Source organism: Schistocerca cancellata, chromosome 4 (genome assembly GCF_023864275.1).
Source record: "Schistocerca cancellata isolate TAMUIC-IGC-003103 chromosome 4, iqSchCanc2.1, whole genome shotgun sequence".
Classification (NCBI taxonomy): Eukaryota; Metazoa; Arthropoda; class Insecta; order Orthoptera; family Acrididae; genus Schistocerca; species Schistocerca cancellata.
The window spans coordinates 698,238,879-698,265,327 of record NC_064629.1 but is presented as its reverse complement, the minus strand read 5'-3'; the positions used below and the strand labels follow the sequence as shown (position 1 = coordinate 698,265,327).

At 37.1% G+C, this 26,449-nt stretch overlaps 1 protein-coding gene across 1 annotated transcript in view; it reads right to left on the bottom strand.

Moving 5' to 3' along the window:
* Window positions 1-8,791: 8,791 nt before the first annotated feature.
* LOC126184388 (CLIP-associating protein 1-like) overlaps window positions 8,792-26,449 on the bottom strand; it is a 248,559-nt gene continuing 230,901 nt past the window's right edge. The window contains 3 exon segments of the mRNA XM_049926771.1: window positions 8,792-9,087; window positions 22,068-22,245; window positions 25,349-25,514. Coding sequence (XP_049782728.1) covers window positions 8,884-9,087; window positions 22,068-22,245; window positions 25,349-25,514 — 548 coding nt within the window. The 3' untranslated portion in view covers window positions 8,792-8,883.

Below are 26,449 nucleotides of genomic sequence, written 5' to 3'. Positions count from 1 at the left end.
ACAATCCGTCTAAGTTTGAGAGTAATAGAGATACTGAAAAGTACGAAACTAGGAGGAAAAATAATCGGCATTACCCTTTTATCAATCCAACTTTGTGACAAAAGGGGTGAAATATACATCTATAAAACACTTTGACTATCTTCCCACAGAAATAAAATGACTGAGAGGTAGCAGACATGTTTTCAAATGTGGATTAAACATGAAACTTCCTGACAGGTTGAAAGTATGTGCCGGACCGAGACTCAAACTTTGGATCTTTGTCTTTCGTAGGCAACTGTCCCTACCAACTGAGTTCCCCAACAATGACTTGTGACCTGTCGACACAACTTTACCTCATCTCCTACCTTCCAAACTTCACAGAAGCTCTCCTGCGAAACTTGCAAGACTGGCAATCCTGTAAGAAAAGATACTGTGGAGAGAAGGCTTAGACACAGCCTGGGGAATGTTTAAAGAATGAATTTTTCACTCTGCAGTGAATTGTGCACCAAAACAAAACTTCCTGAAAGGTTAAAACTATGTGCTGGACTGAGACTCTAACTTTGCCCATGAAAGGGCAAACACTTTACTGACTAAGCTACACATGTGCAACTCATGACACATTCCCCAAGGCTGTGGCTAAGCCATATCTCTGCAATGTCCTTTCTTCCAGAAGTGCTAGTCTCGCAAGTTTCAGAGGAGAGCTTCTGTGAAGTTTGGAAGGCAGGAGATAATGTACTTGTGAAAGTAAAGCTACGAGGGTGGGTTGTCAGTCATGCTTGGGTAGCTCAGTTAATAGAGCACTTGCCCACCAAAAGCAAAGGTCCTGAGTTCAAGTCTCAGTTCAGCCCATAGATTTCATCAGCCAGAAAGTTTCATGTCAGCACCAAGTGAAAAATCTGTTTTAGATTAAACATCTTTCTCCTTAAAAAATCCCTCTGCATGGCAGAGCAAGGTGGGACTACTTTGTGGAAGCACAAGTTAGCTGAGGGCCACACCTTTTAAAATGGTTGCATGCATTAGTTAACTCTGCATTACAGAAAAGGTATAAATTGTTACATAAAAATTCTGACTGTCTTGGAAGGTCACAAAAAAACCATTACTGAGCTGCATGCGGCCCGTCTGCTAGTATCTGTTTTGGGGAGCTATATCTTAAGGTCCACTTTCTCGCAACTCTCAGATAAATTTTTACAGAGGATTACAATTTTATCATATTGTTGGCTAGGACTACTATATTGTCTGCAAATCTCAAGTTAGAGACTCTCTTTCCTTCCTAATAATTTTGGTCATAGCCATCTCAAGGAGTGCTATAGACAGTTTTGGAATATAGCAATACTCTGCTCTATGGCTCTTTCAATGCAATATTCCCTCGCGTTTTTTTCTATGCTGACAGAAGTCATCAAGGTATCATAGATGGCTTCTGTCAACATAGAAAAATGAAACGAAATTTTTTATTGGAAGAGGAATAAAGCAGAGTGACCCTGTATCCTAGAAACTGTTTATGACAGTCCTTGAGATGATTAGCATATTTTATTACATATTTTCAATCTTTAATAGTGATTCTCAAGAGGAGGCTTTGTAAGCTCTTTGTGCCTTGTTTAGTGAGCATCTAATAAGTGAATGAGATTAATCAAGTTGCAACCATGTAACATACACTAGACTATTGCTAACATGGTCATTCCTTGCACACATGGATGTCAGACTAGTGGAAGTGCCAGCTTATTATCATAACTTTCCTTTAAGCTATTTGATTCTCTCTTCATCTGTTAAAAATTGGTCATTAAAAGTTGCTCATCCAACATTCTACACAGCAGCAACAGGTTTCTGTGAAGAACCGGAGTTCAACCTATTTCTGATATCGAGTTTCTGCTTGAGGTCCAGCATAACGTGTTTCTTTTGGAAGGCGTTCTACTGAACTGTAACGATAGCCACAGTTTTAAGCATATATAGCATTGTGTAACACTGTAATTAACTAACATTCATTATTGTAAGGAAGAATTCATTACCGTATGTGTCATTTCTGCTTGAGCAACTGGAGGCTGTATGTGGGCCAGGCCTTATTACTGAGGACCAGATTAGCAAGGGTTTAGTGTACTTTCCTGTGCCTTGCAATGCGTTCAGATTTCACCCTGGTGACTCGACATTCACAGTTTATGTGTAGACTTCAAAGAAACTTTGAAATATGGAGCACACTTCATTTCTCAGTTACAGAATATAATTTTATGATATATGGAAAAGAAATACCCTTTGTATCACCTCAGCTACAAAATACTGTAATCATACCAATGACTTTGAGTTGTTAGCTAATTTCAAGCAGTTCAAATTACATGCATACATCTTACACACTGCTTGAAATTAGCTGTCTGAAACTAGTCGTATGGTAAATATAATAATGATCTTCCAAAACCCAAGTAGAACAACGGTTACTGCCCGATGAAACATCCTAGCTGTGGAGATCAGAATCAACTAAGTATGTAATTTTATGGAAGCTAGCCTAAATTAGTTGTTTTATATGTATGCTGTGCATCCTGTTTCACACCGACGTCACTTTCAACAGTATCTATAAAGTAATCATTAGAAATATTAAAGACTAGAAGAGTTCAGAGCTGCAATAACTTACTCAATTAATTCTAGAGTATTAATTTTTGCTTCTGTTGCATTGTTTCTGATTTTACTACAACTCACCAGCAAGACTTTGAAACATTATATCAGCTTTGTATCTGTTGGCTAATACTTATTGCTTTTAACACTCTGGAGACCAAGCCCAAGCATAGCACAGACTGCAACTTTGTGTTAAAAAGGCTGTGCCTCAGTATAGATTGGGCTGCAATTTTCTTGCCATATGAGAAATCTATTGCTCAAAAACGGGACTCATTTCAGTTGAGAACAATGTACAGATGTCTCGCTAACTGGAAACTGAATGGAGCTGCCTTCTGTTGTGAATTTCTAGTTGTTTTACTGTCGCAAATGGCTGAGATAATATGATTGCACTGACGTAATTCTGTGCATGTAATCTTTAGGTTTTGCAGTCTGCTGCAAGTATGATACAAATATGTCACGTTTATTAAGTGAGCAAGAAATTTTGGAAACTCATGAGAAATAAATTGCTCGATAACTCACCTCAAACTTTTTTCTTGGGAGGATAATTATACTTTCTGTCACCATTATTTTAAAATCTGTAAGCATCATAAGAACTAAAGTAAATACGAACAATAAATCTTGAAGTTTGGCAGTTATTTAGTATGTATTACCCTTGAAGAGATATCAATTACACATGTTCTAGTAATGCTTTAAATAATAGCATAAATGGCCGGTTTCATAAGCCCGATATCCTTCTATGGTGCCAGTCTCCAAAGTGTTAATCTTCTGACTACTTAGTGAAATTAAAGTTTACACTGCTTGTGGAGTTCTTTATACCACTAGGAGTCAGCCTGTGTAGATTGCACTCATGTGTCTCTTAGTCTGAATTTTAGTAATAAAGTTTGGCCTAAATAATCTGAGAGGCGATAATTTATAGAATCTGCTGAGACAATTTGATCCTAATTTGTCATGGCATTGATGTATTAACCAAGCATGTGTTAAGTATTCTACTGGGAACTAGTCCAAGCAGATCTTTGCCCCCCCCCCCCCCCCCACCCACATACACACCTCCTAACAATCCACTAGGTAACACTAAATATCCATGGCCAGATGATTTGTCTGGTGTTGTAATAGAATCAGTCTATTTATTCATAGAGATGGTTTGAGGCCGAAATGATACAAGTGTTCTCTTGAGGTGTCAAGCTCAGAGTGCTACCAAAGGAGCTCCTAGTGCAAACTTTGTACACAGGGAGTATTATGTGCTCTGTAGCCAAGTGTTGCTATGGTATAGTCATGTATTTCAAAACAATGAATGTTATCTACAGATTGCTGGTGTTCCATAATGACTGCAAGTGGTACCAATTCTATAACAACTGCTTCAAAGCCATCTGTTTTATTATCTAAGCTATATTCATTATAATGCAAAAAGACACAGTATTCACATGTGAAATTCTGTGTGGATACATACACTGCCATTATCTAGTATAGCTGACTAGTGGTGAACTTTTACACTTGTCTTGCAGATGTATTACTTCACTGGTATGGAAGTTCATGACTGATTCTCGCAAAATCTTAATTTTTGTGCTTGGGTGGAATGAATAAATGAGCAAATCCAACTTATTATTTACTGTTCCTAGGCTCCTTGTTATTATAAAGTGATGGTGACTATGCATTATGCAGAACCTTCTTTCTATGTTGCTTATGTTGTCAAATGTTGTGTTTTTAAAACTCATGCACACATTGTGAATTCCTTTATTACCATTTTTCATATCTTTATTTACACAAAAAATTTGGCAGCTAAGTTTTGCCCTAGACAATCTGCATGAAGAATAAATTTACCTGTTCTTACCAGTTGACGATTACAGATTTTAAGTCTATTTTTTGATGTGTGACAAGACTGTTTGTTATGTCTTTTTTGTCCACAATAGCTGGTAACGCATAATAAGAAACTCTCAAGGTAGCTCCAATGACAATGACCAAATTGGTGATTGATATATAATTCTTCTGCGGTTGTATCCATCTCTGTGCTTTGCTTACACTGCTTATTTTCTTTCGACGTGATTCGAGATTACTAGTTGCACTCCCACAGTTCATAATTGAAATTACTTGAAAGACATTTTTGTGCACAAAATGTACGTTATGTTTCACTACTTACATGATAATGTACTTTCAGCATGCTGTTTTTGTATGCAACTTTTGGTCATTTTTCAGAAACAGAAGAGATATTTTGTGAAACTTCTAGTGTATTCAGAACACTTTTTCCTACATGAAGTTTTGAGATGTCCGTTTTCAGCACATTGTTTCTGAATTGTTAACCTCACAGTTGTTCATTCAGCTTTGCAATTTCATCATTACAATTCGCACACATTTTCTTTTTAACAGAAAAAATAATGTTCTTATGTGATAAATTTTCACACAGTCTGTCATCTTGTTGCCATAAAGTTTGGTGTCACAGCTGGCCTAAAATACTGACAACATCTACTCTCTCAACAGATTTAACTGTAAATTTGTTAAAATTTAAGACTACACATCCTGATAGAGACAAAATTTGATAAAGTGCCACGACTGTAAGAAATGTTGCTGAAGAAGTCTCAAAACATTTGTCAAAATGGGAGCTGACTCCTATTTTTCTTTTTAATCTATTTTGAAACTAATGTAGAATAGCAGCTTTCTTACTTAAATAATAGGGATAGGAAAGCAAGGAACAAATGTAATGAGTAAATATAAAGTTGTTTAAGTAGTGTGAAAGTAAAAAGGCAAATGTGTTCTGGAAAGAGGAGGAGATGCAGGGGGGGATTGAAAATACTTTGTGGCACTGCTAGCATGTGTCTACCTTTGACCCACACCACACCCTCCCAGTTCTCTCTTCTCTGGAGAAGACTAGTGCCTTTGTATATCAAATTGCTACATTTGTGAGATGTTACGGAGCTGCAATAGTTAAAATGTATCACAATTGGCGTGAATGTAGACACACTAAAGGCTATAAACATGACTACAGAGTATTACAACGACCATAGTGAATGCTTGGTTTGGTACATAATATATGGCAACAAATGTAGCAGTATGAAGCATGACACCCTGCAATTCTACAGCCACCAATCTGGCAAGATTTCAATCATGATCATGTGCTATGGCCTCAAACATATTAGCTAGCCCCATAGAAACCCCACAACCACCCAAACTTGCTTCACAGATGATCATTGATCAAATCAGTATGTATTATGCAACAACAAAAAAATTGTTATTAACAACTGGAAAAATATCTGACAAGTCATTACTGTTTTAACTTCTCAGATGAGGGCATGTATGTTTGGCGTCAACAGCAGCTGGTTATCAATTCATCATGAAAGGCAACAACAATGTTATCTCAGTAGTGACAGTTGTTTGCTATGGGCAAGTTTCCATAGCAAAGTTTCAATATCTGGTGTTTGTAGAGTGGCCACTAACTTCTGGTATCTCAATCTCTACTAGTGACATTTGGCAATGATGCAACAATATGCAGCCAATTTGTTTATCAGATTACCTTAGTATGAGTTAAGTGTATTTTTTAGGCAATTAATATGAAAAAGTGGTTTTACTGAATGATGACTATGCAAATGTTTTGTGCCACTGCAAAATTTCAACATGCTCTATCAAATATAAAAAAAAGGTCCACTCACTCTAAAAATATGCATTTCTATACCTATTTCCTTATGTAATTATCTGCAACATCTATTATTCTATCATTTCTTGTTGGAGATACTGAGAAACAACAACTACCTCCAACATTACTTGAGTTTAAATTTACTGTTCCTTGAGGTAAGTAGAGAAAGATTATTATGGAGACCAATGATCCACACATTTTGCAAATGAAGTAATTATGTTCACTCAATTTTAACCCTTTAAATCTGTCAAAAAAATACGATGCTGACAATACAGCCAAATGGAATAAGGCATGGGTAGAAGATGTGTCAACCCCAGAATAACTATGAAATAAGATAATTTCAGATATGTCTTACTGCAAATATCTATTGAGTGAACACCCAAAATAAATCATGATATTACGTAAAGAATTATAAGTTCCCTCAATACACACATCAAACTGCAACGGAATGTTACGAGAAAAGGGGCACAAACGTATGGCGGAAGAAGAAAAATAGTGTGAAAATTTATCAATAGATGGGACTGTATGTGTCAGGATACATAAATGAAAACACCTGACATGCGCACAACCCATTGATGTTGGTATAAACATGCCGGGTACATGGCTTTTCTTCCTTTTGCGTCTGTGACGTACGTCATGACTATCTCAATGCAGGATCGTGCTCTTCTTGTAAAGCTGTATTACATGAATGATGACTGTGTGCACATCACTATTTGCAGAAGTTCCGGACACTGAAGGGTTCGAAAAAAGGCATTGGTGTGATGACTGCCGTGGGTCTGGAGAAACTGTTTCAGAAATTTGAAAAGATGGGTTCTTTTAGTGTGCAACGTGGTAAAGGGAGGAAAAGAATTGACTCAACGTCCGTGGAAGCAGTGGCCACAGCAATGCAGGAGGAGACAGGTGGTGGTGTGCAAATGTGTAGTGCACAGAGAATTGCTAGAACATTGGACATACCTGTGAGCACGGTGTGTAAAATCCTACGAAACATCCCTCTTTGCTATCCATTCAAAATTACCCATGTGCACGAGTTGCTTCCTGTTGACCTGCCAGCAAGAGAGACCTTTGCTTTAAAATTTCTTGCTCGCACTGAAGAGGACAATGATTGGCCATGGAAGATTTTGTAGACAGACGAAGCCCAGTTCCATCTGACAGGATATGTCAGTACACAGAATTATCGAATATGAGCAATGGAAAATCCACACGCAAATCAATCAGTACCACTTCATCCTGAAAAGGTCACTGTGTGGTGCAGGTTTACGGCATCATTTATCATAGGGCCATATTTTTTTGAAGAGACAGGTGCTTCCGGTCCTGTTACTTGTACACCTGTACCGTCACTGGTAAGCACTATGAGTGTATTTTGCACAAATATGTCATTCCAGCTCGGCAACAACTTGGATGGGATTATTTTTATGCAAGATGGCACACCTAAACACATTGAAAATCCAGTTAATCAGCTGCTGAAACACCATTTTGGAAATGCTAGAATTATCAGCCACCATTTCCCTACAGCCTGGCTGTCCCGATCACCTGATTTTAATCAAAGTGACTTTTGGCTGTGTGGCTATGAAAGATGTTACATTCAGTGTGCTGATTGCAAACACAACTGCATTAAAGGCACAACACATTCTGAACATGACCCCAGAAACATTTCGATCAGTTGTGGAACATGCTGTTTCTCAATTTCGACTTGTTGCAGAAAACGGTGGACAGCATATAACATGTTTTGCGCCAGTCAAATGGAAATTAATAATCCGATCTGATTTTGATTGATGATTTTTCATGCGAATTTTAACCTCAGGACAATTAAAAACTGATGTGATTGATGCTTTCTATGTGGTCTTTGGCCTCAGGACAATTAAAAACTGATGTGAGTGATGCTTTTTATGCGGTTTTTGGGCGCAGCACAATTAAAAACCGATTTTTCCCATCTGATGTGATATGACCTTGCCGTGGTGGATGAGCTTACATAATTAACAGTATCACATCTATACATCCATGCACACTAAGTTTGTTTAACATCAAATTTACACCTTAGGAATGGTTGTGAGATTCATTTGTCATTTGTAATTGACCACTATTAAATTATAATGCTTACAGCGCCATCTACTGTGACATTTTGTAAGTATTTATTTTTCTTCTGCCATACGTTTTCCCCCTTCTCCGATAATATTCCGTTGCAATTTGACGTCATTATGACCAGTGGTATTATTTCTACAGTGGTTTGAGAGTTTAACTTTAATTATAATTACCCTGTATATTTCGTAGCAATACAGAATATAACAGAATTGGTCCCAATTATTGTGTGTCATTTCACTGACTGTGTTTCATATTGTCACCGGTTGTCGAATTAGTTGAAAAGCCACTAACATAAAACATTCTACTGCTGGTATCTGCACCTGTTAGCAGTATTGGCAGTTGGCAGAAAATGTTACTTACTTCCTGTTCACTGTTCATTCACACACATGTATTACACTGAACTAAATATGTGCTACAATAATTTCTGTAGCTATAAAACAACGCAGTGAAATATATATGGGAATTAATGGGTGAAAAATAAATACATGCAATATACTGTTTATTTTTGGGCTTTAATAACTGGAAAACTCTGTTTTGTTAAAAAAATTGACAAGCACTGGAATGATAGAATACATTAAAGCTGAAATTAATGAGTATTAAAAGTTTCACGACGTTGTGGTTTTTGGTGAAGTGATGCCGCTCGAACCACCATGCTGCGATCGTTTGATATACAAGTGAAGCAGCTTCAGCTTAGTGTTGTTTAAGGTAGCTAAATGTGGTTGCAAACCTGCCTCTCCAACAATACCATGTAATTCTACCATACAAAATACAGCAGATTTCCTCACAGAACTTTCTTCATTATCATATGCCTGAAAACAAAACAAATTATTTATTGAAATAAAAATGAGATAAAGTAGCTAATTAGTCCTAGAAATGTTAACACTTAAAAATTATCTAAAATAATGTAAACATCTGGAAATGATCAAAATATTATATGTTTTGTTTTTATGGTATGGGGTGATCTTTTGTTTTTATTTCAGGCTGTACTCTTTCTTTCACACCATAGTAATTTCATTTTCATTTTTAACATAACTCTGAATACACTCTGTTGTAAATGATACTTTGCAAACCCCCATTTCCTGTATTCCTGCTGGTCTGTTAATCCCTTATATGACATTTACTTATGAATGCAAAAAAGATTATGTCCCTGTGATGCAGAGTTATTTACAAATACCAATTTCTCATTAATGATTTTCCTAATACAAGTAGTTGAATGTTTGTGTTACAACCGACATCTATCACATAGCAATTCACATCATATAACAAAAATGTACACAATGTATCACAATATTTCTACTTCACTACTTACATTCACAAAATACTATATATAATATTCATGGCAGCAACAACAAGGATTGCAGATGTTCAAAAGTGATACCACAATTATTACATAGACATCACACAAACTTTGTTTAATTCTGTATTGGGCAACACAGAGCTAAAAAATAATCAGTTCTTCTACTAGAAGCTTATTATAACTTCAGAATAACATTGGAAAAGTTTTACAAGTAGAACAAAGAAATGCCAGGTTTGAAATAATACGAAAACCAGAAAATTCTGTCTTTTGTACAACATAATGTCAAAAACCACGCAAAGGCGATAGGTTTGGACAGTAGTGCAGAACATCAGTTCAAATGTCTTGTAAGGCTTTACACTTTGAAGAACACACAATTTCAGCAGAGACAAGTAGAAGATACTAGAGTGCATCAAGGAGGCCCCATAATGCAATACATGTCATTAGCAAAATCTTAACAAACTAAGTTTCAAGACTTTTCACCACCATGTTACTGCCAATGATATTCAACAGCTGTCCACACAATCATGTTTCTTATTGTTGTAATATGGAATTACCATATCACAACAACAAAGGTTGATGTTCAACAACTGTCCACACAATCATGCTTCTTATTGTTGTAATGTGGAATTACAATATCACAACAACAAAGGTGCCTATCTATCACCCCAACGGATTAAGTGCTTGAGATAAACAGCATTCGGCCATTTGTGTTTCATCTACATCTACATCTACATTTATACTCCGCAAGCCACCCAACGGTGTGTGGCGGAGGGCACTTTACGTGCCACTGTCATTATCTCCCTTTCCTGTTCCAGTCGCGTATGGTTCGCGGGAAGAACGACTGTCTGAAAGCCTCTGTGCGCGCTCTAATCTCTCTAATTTTACATTCGTGATCTCCTCGGGAGGTATAAGTAGGGGGAAGCAATATATTCGATACCTCATCCAGAAACGCACCCTCTCGAAACCTAGCGAGCAAGCTACACCGCGATGCAGAGCGCCTCTCTTGCAGAGTCTGCCACTTGAGTTTGTTAAACATCTCCGTAACGCTATCACGGTTACCAAATAACCCTGTGACGAAACGCGCCGCTCTTCTTTGGATCTTCTCTATCTCCTCCGTCAACCCGATCTGGTACGGATCCCACACTGATGAGCAATACTCAAGTATAGGTCGAACGAGTGTTTTGTAAGCCACCTCCTTTGTTGATGGACTACATTTTCTAAGGACTCTCCCAATGAATCTCAACCTGGTACCCGCCTTACCAACAATTAATTTTATATGATCATTCCACTTCAAATCGTTCCGCACGCATACTCCCAGATATTTTACAGAAGTAACTGCTACCAGTGTTTGTTCCGCTATCATATAATCATACAATAAAGGATCCTTCTTTCTATGTATTCGCAATACATTACATTTGTCTATGTTAAGGGTCAGTTGCCACTCCCTGCACCAAGTGCCTATCCGCTGCAGATCTTCCTGCATTTCGCTACAATTTTCTAATGCTGCAACTTCTCTGTATACTACAGCATCATCCGCGAAAAGCCGCATGGAACTTCCGACACTATCTACTAGGTCATTTATATATATTGTGAAAAGCAATGGTCCCATAACACTCCCCTGTGGCACGCCAGAGGTTACTTTAACGTCTGTAGATGTCTCTCCATTGAGAACAACATGCTGTGTTCTGTTTGCTAAAAACTCTTCAATCCAGCCACACAGCTGGTCTGATATTCCGTAGGCTCTTACTTTGTTTATCAGGCGACAGTGCGGAACTGTATCGAACGCCTTCCGGAAGTCAAGGAAAATGGCATCTACCTGGGAGCCTGTATCTAATATTTTCTGGGTTTCATGAACAAATAATGCGAGTTGGGTTTCACACGATCGCTGTTTCCGGAATCCATGTTGATTCCTACATAGTAGATTCTGAGTGTCCAAAAACGACATGATACTCGAGCAAAAGACATGTTCTAAAATTCTACAACAGATCGACGTCAGAGAGATAGGTCTATAGTTTTGCGCATCTGCTCGACGACCCTTCTTGAAGACTGGGACTACCTGTGCTCTTTTCCAATCATTTGGAACCTTCTGTTCCTCTAGAGACTTGCGGTACACGGCTGTTAGAAGGGGGGCAAGTTCTTTCGCGTACTCTGTGTAGAATCGAATTGGTATCCCGTCAGGTCCAGTGGACTTTCCTCTGTTGAGTGATTCCAGTTGCTTTTCTATTCCTTGGACACTTATTTCAATGTCAGCCATTTTTTCGTTGGTGCGAGGATTTAGAGAAGGAACTGCAGTGCGGTCTTCCTCTGTGAAGCAGCTTTGGAAAAAGGTGTTTAGTATTTCAGCTTTACGCTTGTCATCCTCTGTTTCAATGCCATCATCATCCCGGAGTGTCTGGACATGATGTTTCGAGCCACTTACTAATTTAACGTAAGACCAGAACTTCCTAGGATTTTCTGTCAAGTCGGTACCTAGTATTTTACTTTCGAATTCACTGAACGCTTCACGCATAGCCCTCCTTACGCTAACTTTGACATCGTTTAGCTTCTGTTTGTCTGAGAGGTTTTGGCTGCGTTTAAACTTGGAGTGAAGCTCTCTTTGCTTTCGCAGTAGTTTCCTAACTTTGTTGTTGTACCACGGTGGGTTTTTCCCGTCCCTCACAGTTTTGCTCGGCACGTACCTGTCTAAAACGCATTTTACGATTGCCTTGAACTTTTTCCATAAACAGTCAACATTGTCAGTGTCGGAACAGAAATTTTCGTTTTGATCTGTTAGGTAGTCTGAAATCTGCCTTCTATTACTCTTGCTAAACAGATAAACCTTCCTCCCTTTTTTATATTCCTATTAACTTCCATATTCAGGGATGCTGCAACGGCCTTATGATCACTGATTCCCTGTTCTGCACTTACAGAGTCGAAAAGTTCGGGTCTGTTTGTTATCAGTAGGTCCAAGATGTTATCTCCACGAGTCGGTTCTCTGTTTAATTGCTCGAGGTAATTTTCGGATAGTGCACTCAGTATAATGTCACTCGATGCTCTGTCCCTACCACCCGTCCTAAACATCTGAGTGTCCCAGTCTATATCTGGTAAATTGAAATCTCCACCTAAGACCATAACATGCTGAGAAAATGTATGTGAAATGTATTCCAAATTTTCTCTCAGTTGTTCTGCCACTAATGCTGCTGAGTCGGGGGGTCGGTAAAAGGAGCCAATTATTAACCTTGCTCGGTTGTTGAGTGTAACCTCCACCCATAATAATTCACAGGGTATACAGGGTGAGACAGGAGAAAGGGTACATACTTTTAGGGGTGATAATAGGTGATTCTGAACAAGAAACTTCATATGGACATACGCCATATTCCGAATGGTTTCCGACATAGATCACATTCAATGTACACTGTTATTTGTTTTTTCGTATTATTCAAACATTGTCATTGCTGACAACATAACACAGCAGTGTACAGGAAGTTGTGACCAGCAACTTGATAGGGACACTTGCGGTCTATTAAGGCAGGAAACTACCCGTTTTTTGTTGTTGTTCACAACCACTAATACCATCACTCCTCAAAGTGTATACCTTTCCTCCTGACTCACCATGTACACAACGAAGGAAAGAGAGAGAGAGAGAGAGAGAGAGAGAGAGAGAGAGAGAGAGAGAGAGAGAGAGAGAGAGAATGCACCAAATCTGTTTCTGTTTTCATACTGTAGCATTTCAAAGTTTGCCATTTTTTACTATTTTAACACCACAATGGTGCAAAATGATGCTTGCTTAAAATTATGAATCTAAATTATATTTTTCATTTAACATTGTATTTGTATGAAACGTAGTGGTGGTTACTTAATACCTTTTAGCAAATTCACCAAGGCAGCATAAAATCTACATTTACATTTTGGTTTTCAGCATTACATTACATAAAAGAAAGAAATAAAATAAAAATAAATAGGGGTCTCTGTTTCTACATGGTATTTTTTCTGCTATATTGTAACCTTCTAGTCATTTTTCATTTTCTACAAAATTTGTTTCTGCACAAACATTTGTATTTTTTGAAAATCTTTTCAGTGTTATGTTTTTTAATAAATAATACTTCAACACCAAGGAAACAATGGCAACAAGTGTAGTCCATAACTGCGCAAGTGAGAAATCTTAATTAATCAAAGCTATAAAACAAACTGGCTCAACCAGGAGCAGTTTTAAAAAATTAAGTTAAAAATAAAAAATAAAAAAACTTCCTGATTTATTCAGTTTTTAACCACACTGTGTAAAAATAATACAATTTAAAATAGCAACATTTTTACTTGAATAGAGGATGGACTCTGAGCCAATGGAATGTTAGTGATGATTCTGAAGGGTTCGTGAATTGAACAGTAACATCTTTTCTATTTTATTTATTTCAGTGATAATCCCACACACCACAGATTGTAATATTTGCAAGCTACATTACAAGATAGGATCAAATTTTTCTTCTCACAAAAGGGATTTCAATTTATTCTTTAAATTATATTTCCAGAGGGGTTTCACATCATTACAGATCCTACTTGCTTCCAATTTTCCTAATAAATCCAGTGGCTTAAAGTTGTGGACACTTCTGGTTCCTCAAAGTATTTTAACTTCTGTAAAACATACCACATCATCTGAAGGTGACTAATATACAGACTATTCCATGGTAAAATAGCTTTGGTGATTGTAATATTACAAAACTGAAATTGGCCTGATTCACATAATGCTTGATTTTGTACAGATCTTTGTATACATTCCTTTTGAGATAACATTTTAATTGTCCTCTCTACACCCTAACAACCACTTTTTTCATGTGTTGCAAAGAATAACTGTTCAGCCATTACTGATCTCAAAACTATTTTGATGGGAGAAATAGGTTGATCAAATTATATTCATTTTTGTATTGTCTTGCACATTATCACTAAAATAATGACAGCTTGTACTTACGAATACATTTCTATGATAAAATCTGGCATAGTTTTTGAATTCTGTAGAACATACAAGTATCATGTTGCGTGTCATCTGGTCTGACATTTAAATGATCTTTCATCCTCAGTATTTCTGAGGTTAACTTCAATAGGTGTATAGTGCAAGAGTCAAATGTCCAACTGTAACCTTGGGTTTCTTCCTGGGTAGTAAAGTAGTAATTTTCACGAAAGTCCACTGATACTGTGGCAATGTGTACATCAGATGACCCTTTAAGGGTTGACTGTATAAAAATCATTGATTGTAGGTCAATTTTGATCTTAATTCAGAAAATGAACCTATTTCACAATTTCACTGTGTCTTATTACACTGAACTTGGATCAACTTAATCAGGTCCTGTGTTGATCTGAATTACCCTGAGACATGCTTGGCAAAACTGCTACATCATCTATTATCATGATTATCATGCTTTGACTGCAGGAATAAATTGTACATCATATACACAAAGTATTTATTGTTGAAAGACTTGTGTTGTAAAGACAGTGGAAAATAAGCATAACAAACTTCCCCATAGCCAGAAAAGATCAAGACATCCCTCAAGTAAAAGAAAAGAAACAACATAATTCTCAGTGCCTAATGTCCTTCTACATAGAACATAGTCCACCACATCTGCCTAGAATGCTAGGTGGTGTGGCCTCAAAACACAGAGCTGTCATAATTATTTTTTAACCATTATTGCACAAAATACACTACTCGACAGCTGATAATTTAAAGCCACTCAGGTTTGGCTGTTAGAGGGCACAGCTGATTTGACTGCAGAGACAAACTGTAAACAACTGTTGCTTTGCATTAGGTTTTCAGGAGTTTGCTAAACATGATAAAAACATACATAACGCAGACTGTTGGCAATGGATTTAGATGCTTTTCTGTGTGAATGAAAGCTCCATTAGTTCACAAGCTTTAAAGTTATTTTTATTCAATACTAAAGAAACTATTCGTGCAGACAGTGGCAGAACTGTACACTTGCACTGTCTGTTTAAGTAGAGCTGTTATCGATATGAATTGACTTACATATGTTTACTTTTTCTGTTCGTCAATGTACATGCAGTTGCCAGCAGTTTAAGCATCTGTTCAGCAGTTAAAATTTAATTTCACTTGTTTAGTTACTGCTATTCATGTCTAGACAGCATTTTTTGTAGTAAATGTTCAGTCATTACTGTCTGGTGTCTGCAAATAGTTCTAAATTCCATTTTTAACTCTGCCACTTAAGTTTCTATGAAATGCCTTTAAATTAACACATTAATTATGAGTTATCCCCAAGAGTTATTATGAGATCACTTATTATCTGCATCCATTACATAAATCATTGGTAACTTACTTAACACAGCCTCACAGATTGAAAATATTATTTGAACTTCGCAGTGAGGGAGTCGTATTCACATATTTACTTGACACATCTTGTGTTAACAACAATTTCTTTATTATTATTATTATTTTCAACTTGTATTAGCACAACAGAACCTGTTGTTGTGTGTACCATCACAAGGGTGTAAACTTACAGCTGTAGTTGAAATTGATTTGATCCACAAAAGTGTGTTAATCATGGATGATATCAGTTCAGGGTGATATAATTTGAGATTAACATTTATAAAAATGCTGATTTCTTACTCCAGCTTGATCTGAGTTCATTTTTTGTGCTAATCTAAGACGAACTGCTTTATGCAATTGACCCTAAGCACGTTGTTATATTTTGACTGAAACTTTGCAAAATAAGAGCGTGGAACAAGTTTTTCCAGTTTACATGAAAGGTTCATTATAAAATCTGTTATGTCTGCAGAATGTGTCTTCTTTCTGTTAAAACCCACTGATTAAATTCAATGCATTTTCTAATGAATGGTGCAGAAACATACTGAGTGGTGGTACCTTTAGCACTGGCTGAAATACAAGCTTTGGGGCAGACTGACCAGAATAAAATAAACTGCTCCCCCCCCCCCCCCCCCTCCTCCTCCTCCTCCAGGATATTCACTTTTAAAATTGGAATGCATTTCACGCAACTTTTATAAAAATCAGCTGTTTCCCTGTTCATAAAAACTATTTACTAAATCAGTTACCTAAGGTTTAAGCTTCATCTATCATTTCAGGCTAGTTTCTGTTCAGAAACCTTATTCTTTAAAATATTCAGTTTTTGGTACAGCTAATAGTCGGGAGCTGCAAGAGTATTTCAAATGTTTTACCAAGGTAGATGCTGATGTAGCCAGTTATTGCAGTTTTTAACTTGGTGAAAACTGTTCCTTCATATCAAGCAACAAGTCCATGTGAACAGAATTTTCTGGCACTTCAGCATCTAATGCAATTCTTATTTTCTTTCTTACATTTTCCCATAATTTTCAAAGTTTTAACTTCGGTATATCCCTTTTTACTGCCTTCATTAAGTGACGTGATAACAAAAGATAGAACCCTACCACTATATGACTTAAGTTACCACTCCTCCCTTTGTTTTTAAACAAAATATTATTTACTATTAAGAACAGTAACACTGAACACATATATTTCTTAATAATTATTTGTACATATGTTTGAAACAACAGACACTGTAAGACAAACTCATAAAAAGTGACCTAAAATTTTTAACATAGCACACAAGACAAAACACCCCAGTGATTTTCTTCTTCAATTTTTTACTTTGCCACTAAATGTCTATGAAATGACTTTAAATTGATCACATTAATTACGAGTTGCCCCTGAGAGTTGTAATGAGGATTATTTTGGGTACCCTTCCATTACCTTTGTGTGTTATACAATGTGTTCTTCAGAGTACTTAATCAGCAAATTTCCCATAAACTGGATGGTAAATCAAAAAAGAAAACTTTAATTTATTTTCAAAATATTATGAAGTATAATTCTGCACTATCGTGGTATTAAAAATGTAATAAATTTCAAATAAAATGAAAGAGCTAATATATATTGGGTGGGTAGCGGGAGAAACAGGTGGAAAGTGGGTGGGGTTGGGCATGCGTATAGAGCTGCTTGGAGGAAGGCAGTAGATGTGCTGGATATGAATACAGATGATTGGCAGCTGCATGGGCTAGGCATGTGACACATGGGCGCCGGAGCTGGTTGGGCATTTTTTTCTTTTTTTATTTTTCCTCTTTTGTTGAACTCACATGAAAAGACCTCATAAAGCCAAATATCGAAAGACTATTATCTGACAATGAAACCTTTTAGAGGTGACAAAAATTAAATAGTAATTATAGGTTAAGTTTGTTCTTAATTACTGAAATAATTCACTCACTTTGATGAGACTTTCCATTATTTCCTTCAGATGTGGTTCTAAAATATCTTGCGTAGTGTGTTCAATGACACGAGTTAAAATTTTTATAGCTCCCAAATTCATTGGAAGATCTCCTGTTTTTATCAATGGACAAACTACATTAATGAGTTGTTCAGGAGGCAGTGATTTTCCAATAGCTGAAATGCAGTGCTCAGCTGCTTTCGGTGAAAAATATTCCACATAAATGCCTTTCCTTGTTAAAGAGAACATTTGCTAAATAAAATAAGCTGAAGTTGCCGAGCATGGTATGCAACGTGCAGAATAAATAGTTTTATAATAAAAAAGAAGACACACCCTGTATTTCCAGTCAAAACTGAAAATTATAGCTCCGCAATATACTGCTAATTCCAAAGAAAAACATTGATGCATTACGTTGATTTGATCAAAATCAGTCACACATTTTTGCTCTAGCACACACTCATGCCTATACTTTTAGTAATCAATTAGAACTGTGAAAACTAATGTTTCATGGTGAAATTGCACAGGATAAAATGTGGTGGAACAATATAGAAAGGCCAGACCTACATGGAATGCCAGTGTAAGACTTTTTGGTCCTACAACAGGCCTTGCATGCAGATCTTGGGTATAGTGGACCTGCCACACAGTACTCGAGGTCTAAGGAAGCAGGACAGCATTTTTATCAGACTTCTGACTGGTTTGATGCAGCCCACCATAAATTCCTCTCCTGAACTAACCTCTTCATCTCTGAGTAGCACTTGCAACCTACTTCCTCAATTATCTGCTGGATGTATTCCAATCTCTGTCTTCCTCTGCAGTTTTTGCCCTCTACAGCTCCCTCTAGTACCATGGAAGTGATTCCCTCATGTCTTAACAGATGTCCTATCATCGTGTCCCTTCTCCTGATAAGTGTTTTCCACATATTCCTTTCCTCTCCAATTCTGCGCAAAACCTCCTCATTCCTTAACTTATCAGTCCATCTAATTTTCAACATTTGTCTGTAGCACCACATCTCAAATGCTTTGATTCTCTTCTGTTCCCGTTTTTTCCCACAGTCCATGTTTCACTACCATACAATGTTGTACTCCAGACGTACAGTCTTAGAAATTTCCTCCTCAAATTAAGGCTGATATTTGATATTAGTAGACGTCTCTTGGCCAAGAATGCCTTTTATGCCATAGCTAATATGCTTTTGATGTCCTCCTTGCTCCATCCGTCATTGGTTATTTTACTGCCTAGGTAGTAGAATTCCTTAAAATCATCTACTTCATGATCATTAATCATGATGTTAAGTTTCTCACTGTTCTGATTTCTGCTACTTCTCATTACCTTCGCCTCTCTTTGATTCACTCTCAATCCATACTATGTACTCATTAGACTGTTCATTCCATTCAGCAGATCATGCAATTCTTCTTCACTTTGACTCAGGATAGCAATGTCATCAGTGAACTGCATCACTGATATCCTTTCACATTGGATTTTAATTCCACTCCTGGACCTTTCTTTTATTCCCATCATTGCTTTCTCGATGTACAGATTGAACAGTAGGGGTGAAAAGCTAATCCTTGTCTTACACCCTTTTTAATAAGAGCACTCTGTTCTTGGTCGTAAACTCTTATTATTCCCTCTTGGCTGTTGTACATATTGTATCTGACACGTCTCTCCCTATAGCTTACCCCAACTTTTCCAGAATTTCGAACATCTTGCACCATTTTACATTGTTGAACGCTTCTTCCAGGTCAACAAATCCTATGAATGTGTCTTGATTTTTCTTTAATCTTGCTTCCATTATTAACCGCAAAGTCAGAATTGCCTCTCTTGTGCCTTTACTTTTCCTAAAGCCAAACTGATCATTATCTAGCATATCCTCAATTTTCTTTCCAATTCTTATGTATATTATTCTTGTAAGCAACCTGGATGCATGAGCTGTTAAGCCAATTGTGAGATAATTCTCGCACTTGTCAGCTCTTGCTGTCTTCGGAATTGTGTGAATGACGCTTTTCCAAAAGTCAGATCGTATGTCGCCCGACTCATACATTCTACACACCAACGTGAACAGTTGTTTTGTTGCCACTTCTTCCAATGATTTTAGAAATTCTGACGGAATGTTATCTATCCCTTCTGCCTTATTTGACCTCAAATCCTTGGAAGCTCTTTTAAATTCTGATTCTAATACTGGATCCCCTATCTCTTCTAAATCGACTCCTGTTTCTGCTTCCATCACGTCAGACAAATCTTCCCCCTCGTAGAGGCTTTCAAGTGTATTCTTTCTACCTATCCGCTCTCTCCTCTGCATTTAATAGTGGAAGTCCTGTTGCACTCTTAACGTTACCACCCTTGCTTTTAATGTCACCGAAGGCTGTTTTGACTTTCCTGCATGCTGAGCCTGTCCTTCCGACAATCGTGCCTTTTTTGATGTCTTCACATTTTTCCAGCAGCCATTTCGTCTCAGGTTCCCTGCACTTCCTATTTCTGTATTCCTGAGTTTTCCAGGACATTTTTGTACTTCCTCCTTTCCTCAACCAACTGAAGTATTTCTTCTGTTACCCATGGTTTCTTCACAGTTACCTTCTTTGTACCTATGTTTTCCTCCCCAACTTCTGTGATGGCCCTTTTTAGAGATGTCCATTCCTCTTCAACTGCACTGCTACTGAGCTATTCCTTACTGCTGCATCTATAGCCTTAGAGAACTTCGAAACGTACCTCGTCATTCCTTAATACTTCCGTGTCCCACTTCTTTGTGTATTGATTCTTACTGACTAATGTCTTAAACTTCAGCCTACTCTTCATCACTACTATATTGTGATCTGAGTCTATATCTGCTCCTGGGTACGCCTTACAATCCAATATCTGGTTTCGGAATCTCTGTCTGTCTAAATGAAATCTTCCCGTATCACCTGGCCTTTTCCAAGTAAACCTCCTCCTATTTTGATTCTTGAACAAGGTATTCGCTATTACTAGCTGAAACTTGTTACAGAACTCAATTAGTCTTTCTCCTCTCTTGTTCCTTGCCCAAAGCCCATATTCTCCTGTAACCTTTTCTTCTACTCCTTCCCTTATAACTGCATTCCAGTCCCCCATGAGTATTAGATAGCACGGCAAACAATTTTATGGCAAAGTATTGCAACCACATGGTAGCTTCTACAGCACACATTTCCCATCAGACTGAGCATTGTTGGTTTATAGAGGCTGCAATGTATGCTTTACAGCTCATCAGAGGAATTAGTCTCACAAAAAATGGGTGCTGTTCACAGATGAGTTGAAGTATAGTCTAGAGAAGGATTCTCACCATTTGTTCATCTAGTAAGTCCCGCTGAAATGTTACAATATTGCGAGTAATTAGGAAAATAATTAATACACTGCCAGCTTTGTCAATTGGGTCGATATCACGTTAAGAGCATGTACACCACCACAATGAGTTTCTAGGGATATTGTGATACCTGCTGTCTATACAAACAACAACATGCAAAATTATGCACGCATTTTTAATTAAGTTTACAAAGCTGGGATACATCAGATCAATGAGTATGCCCCATTACACTGGACTGGCCTGGTGGTCATACGCCATCACCAGGTGAACATCATTCTTTTAGTGTGGCCACTTTGTCCAAGAAATTAAATTTGGTTGTATACACACGGTGTAGTATGCTATAGGCCACTGCTGACTTGTGTAAGGCACCTGTCCAGTAATGAGAGATGTTACCACCAGTCACACTGCATGCCCTGTTCTGCTGTAATGGAGTACTTGTGCATCCTGTGCTGTCACGTGAAGACACCACATGCAATATGGGAATTTAAAGTGATATGCACATCAAATTTGTTAATTTACAAATACCTGAGAAAGTGTGTTATGCATATAACTCTGTGTAAACATATACACTATTTAAAATGAAAACAAATGTGTGTCAAGTGCAGTTGTGAAGCTTCAATGGTATTTTAAAAAGTATGTTTTAATGTTTCCATTATTATGAATTATCTTATAAAGAAAGACTTAGCCACCATTTAAGTGACTGTATTATGGGCAACAACCATTGCAATTGGAGACTTTTTGCAGAGATTCTCATATTCTTTAAAAGAGGAACAATATACTTAATCCCATTATGAAACATCAGAGAACAATGAAAGTAGAAATTGGTTTGAAAGAAATCCTGTTTATCACTACCTTATTTTATACTTGATCTATAGTATTTTATCGCATGCCACAGAGACAGTAGCTACAATATAAATCGTGTACAAAAGAATGCACATATTTCAAATGCCAGTAAATAAATATTACACAAACCTCTTTGCACGGGTCACTGTAAGCTGTTAGCGTTCGCAGCACGATTAACTCTACGTACATATTAAAACAATGTCTCACAGTCGGGTCTTTGATCATATCGTGTAGCACATTTAAAATGTACGTCTTCACTGGAGAGTGAGGTAGTGCCAATTGTGACACCAGAACCCTTAATAGAACCCTATAAAAATAAAGTAATGGCATACATAAGTCAAAATCATACGTGCACTGTATCAGTAATATTAGGAATTTAGCTTTTGCCCTAGATGAGTACAATGTTCAGTGTCAATATTTAAAATGCCACCCACAGTCAAAGCATGTTTTTACATTATGTGAATCTGAATTAAATGCATGGAAGATTATTAATAACAAAAATAATTATGATAACAACAATGCTACTGCATAAGATGTTAATTACAATTTATTAGCAACAAGTATGGAATTAGAAAGGTGATGGCTATAGTCTATCATGACATGTGCACTGACATGGCAATCACTCTATGTGCATGTGCTAAAGGGAAAAATGAACTTCTATCTGATAGTTTCCAAACAATTAAAACTGTGAAATATTCATGCCACGAATATGGCCCATACATACGATAAGCACATTAAAACTATCTGTTCATGTTGATATCTCCCCCCTCCCTCCCCCAACCCTCTTCTCTCTCTCTCTCTCTCTCTCTCTCTCTCTCACACACACACACACACACACACACACACACACACACAAACGGTATGATAATCATCAAAACATGTTTAATTAAGAGATGTTATGTTACTCTGATACTGTGAATGACTAAAGGTTTTTGTCAAATAATTCGATTAACTCTGATCACTTAAGGGTTACTTTCAGTCACTATGCCAACAATAAAATTTGCAACTCACATGGGCAATCAGTAGAAAATACACACAAAATTTTTGAGTCACTTTCAACATCAACTTTCTGATTATATATGTTCCACATGGCCATCAGTCAGCCAATTTCATTTCCTGGATTAATAAACCATCTTACAGGGGGCACGTCTGTAACCTTTCGGGGATGTGAGCTTTCTCTAGCATTGGCAGAAGTCATTTTTAACAGAAGAAGCTGATCTGCTCTTTTGGCATTATGGTGACCTTGATCATACAGGAAGGATCGAAAGAAGGACAACTGGAGTTGAACACCCCATCAATCAGAAGGTAATTAGAAATGAGCCAAAACTCGAATCAGACAAGGATAACAAAGAAAATGGACCATGTCCATTTCCAAGGAAGCATCCCACCAGTGGCCATAAGTGATTTACATAAACCATGGAAAACATAGAGGCTGGGTAGGGATTTGAGCCCCAATCCTACTGAATTCAAGCCCAGTGCTGTATCTATTGTGCTAATTTGCATGCTCTACCTACTCAGCTAGGCCTGAAGTGACCCCTCTTCTAAATGCAACATTTTTCAAATGATTTCAACTGACATCATGATCTACTGATAGCTTTCATTAGAATTTTGTGTGTGCGGTTGGATGAAAAACAAAATCTAAATAATAAATGTAAGAGGCAACACGAATACCTCCATTATGAAGCTCACTATCTCCATGAAAGAACACTAACACTATCTCAACAGCTGCAGGTAATGTTGGAAAGACAGCTGCTTAGTGTCAATAGTATAGTGGTGGAAGTTTAAAATCACTGCCCAAATTGTTGCAGATTGTTTTATATGTAATTAATAATTTACAGAATTCAGACATGACCAACAGAAGAAAAGGTGACAGATATGGACCAAAACTCCTCACAACACAAATAGGATGATGCAAAAGAGTCAAAAAGTTGTACACTGGTGGACTAAGCAGGGGAACGGGTTAGAGAAAGCAACATTTGAATATTGCATCTTAAAAACTGACAGTGTGTACGGGTTCGGGGGGGGGAGACAATACTACAATAAAAAGTCCATCTCTTAAAACACCAAAATAAAGCACTATACAATCATGGTCAACACTGAATGTCTTTTTGCCATCTGAATGACTTTATAGGAGAAGCTAGAGGTTTTGGATAATAGAATATTAAAAAACATTTACAGAGAGAATTTCAGAGGCTGTGAGGAGATGGAAGTCGCTGTTTCTGACAACTGCACAGAATGAATGGTAACAGATTAACCCCAAAAGCAAAGAACTATTAGCACATACTCATAGCACTTGAGCCTCCACACTGTTGGTGATCCAATAATGTATTCGACAGCTGCTATCTCATTGACAAAAGGCAACACTACTTCATCAGCTATGTACACAGATTTTAGTGTTGACACACCTTTATGATCTTTATTGGGAAGTGAGCAAGTTGAAAGAAATGAGGAACTAAAAACTGTACTCACTGAAAGAAAAAAAATGTGTAAAATGGTACCCATATATTAATATATTTAAAAGGTTGCTAATATTTCAGTAGATAACACATTTGTTGTTTATCAAGCTATTGAAAAGATAAAAGAAGCCAGAGACATAAATGTCAGGTTATTTAAGTGATCATATATGTTTCAAAGTAATAAAGGCGTGTTATTAAAATTTTCCAGATCTTTCATTAATTTTCAACAAACAATTTCTGTGCTACGGCCATTTAAATAAAATCCTGCAGTCCTGTAGCAGCCTTCCACACAAGTTTACTAAAGAGCACCAAACACACTAAAAGTCATCTTAATCACTTATTAAAATACTCTCACCCTTTTCTGTGTTTGTTCATATCATTATCAGTTACACTACTTTCTCTTGCTGACTATCTTATGATGCTAAGTGATTTTTTTAAACTGTCTATATGTCTCATTTTATCATTTGGCTTCTTAAAACTGTGTATTTCTTCTGTAGCATTTACCACATTCTCTCATTCCAGTTTTCCCACTTTACGTTACAGACAGACAAATTTGAATGTCTTGAGACCAGGCTCATTTTTACTTTGGCTTTTTCATGACTGTATCACAAGCTGCTTTATAACACATCACTGCCTATGGTTATAGACCTGTGCCTTACAATAAAAAGGCAAGTCAACAAACAATACAGAATAATACAATCTGTGTGTAGTGTGCCACGGTAATCATCTGAACACCTAAGACAGTTTTAGTTAAACAGGAAATGTGGAACCACTACCTATATTACATACAATACTGATCAGTTAAATAAATGAAAAGAAAATCAAGCTACTCAGTTACACATGAGTGATGTAGAAATAACAAAATTATATTTGGACAACACAAACAATGATGGTACTATACTGTCTTCTGAAACTATGCAACAGAAATTGCAGAACAAATTTTCTGAAACTTACTTGAAATTATAGACTATGATACCAATGGCTCCAGATTTTATTAGGTGTTTTAACTGAGAAAGTGCTTTCTTACAGTCTTGCTCAGATACTTTTGCATTTCCTTCATCATCAACTTTTAAAGTGTCAATCACATTCTGCACAATTTGACAGTTTTCTTCTACTAGAGCTGCAATTAAAATAAACAAACAAATAAAATAATTAATGCATTTTATAAATACACACTATCTGTAGGAAGATTGTACACTGAATTTGCAAGTTACAGGTTTCAATATGTTATTTACATATATTCATTTATGAGTGGCCAGGTGCTATGGTGGGGTAAACAGGTTGTTAGCTTTAGATGCAATCAAAGAGAAATATTTGTGACTGTAAACTACAATTGGGAACAAACAGACCTTCTGACTATAGGTACCACCAACCTTCCCAGGAAGTGAAGAGACTGGTAGGCAGCTGCTCGAAGCTGAATGATAAACTGTTGGCTGTTTATGATGCCAATGTTCACAACCTAATGTGACGAGTAGATACGTGAACACCTACTGCACAGCAATTCAGAGATCTTGAATAGGGATAAGGAATCTAGTCTCAGGAGTAGAAAAAGGGAAAAAGTAACTGACATACTTTTGGGTCCATCTAAAGACAGATGCCATGTGGGCACCATCCTTATCTGATCACATGTATAATAAGTTTGGGGTTCAAATGGGTCTTAAACAGACTATGGCCTATAGGAATCCTAGGAAAACAGACATAGGAGAGACTTAAACTAAAACTTATCTCAAGTCAAAACTTCGATAAGAAATCCAGTAGATCTGAACTCAAAACTTCGATAAGAAATCCGGTAGATCTTGAGGAAATGGCAGATGAAGTGATGTCTGCTATTATGACCTCATACTTAGAAAATTGTCCAGTCACCAAGACATGCACAAACAGGAACGTACCTGGATGGAATGATCATTTGGAACTGCAATGGAAGCAGGTAAGAAGAACGTTCAACTTTGCGAGAAGGAAAATACAACGGGCAAAATATTGGGATGCCCTTGCCAAATACAATCCTGCCATTAAGCAAGTGGAACTATCACCCTGGGAGATATTCTGTGAGGTGAA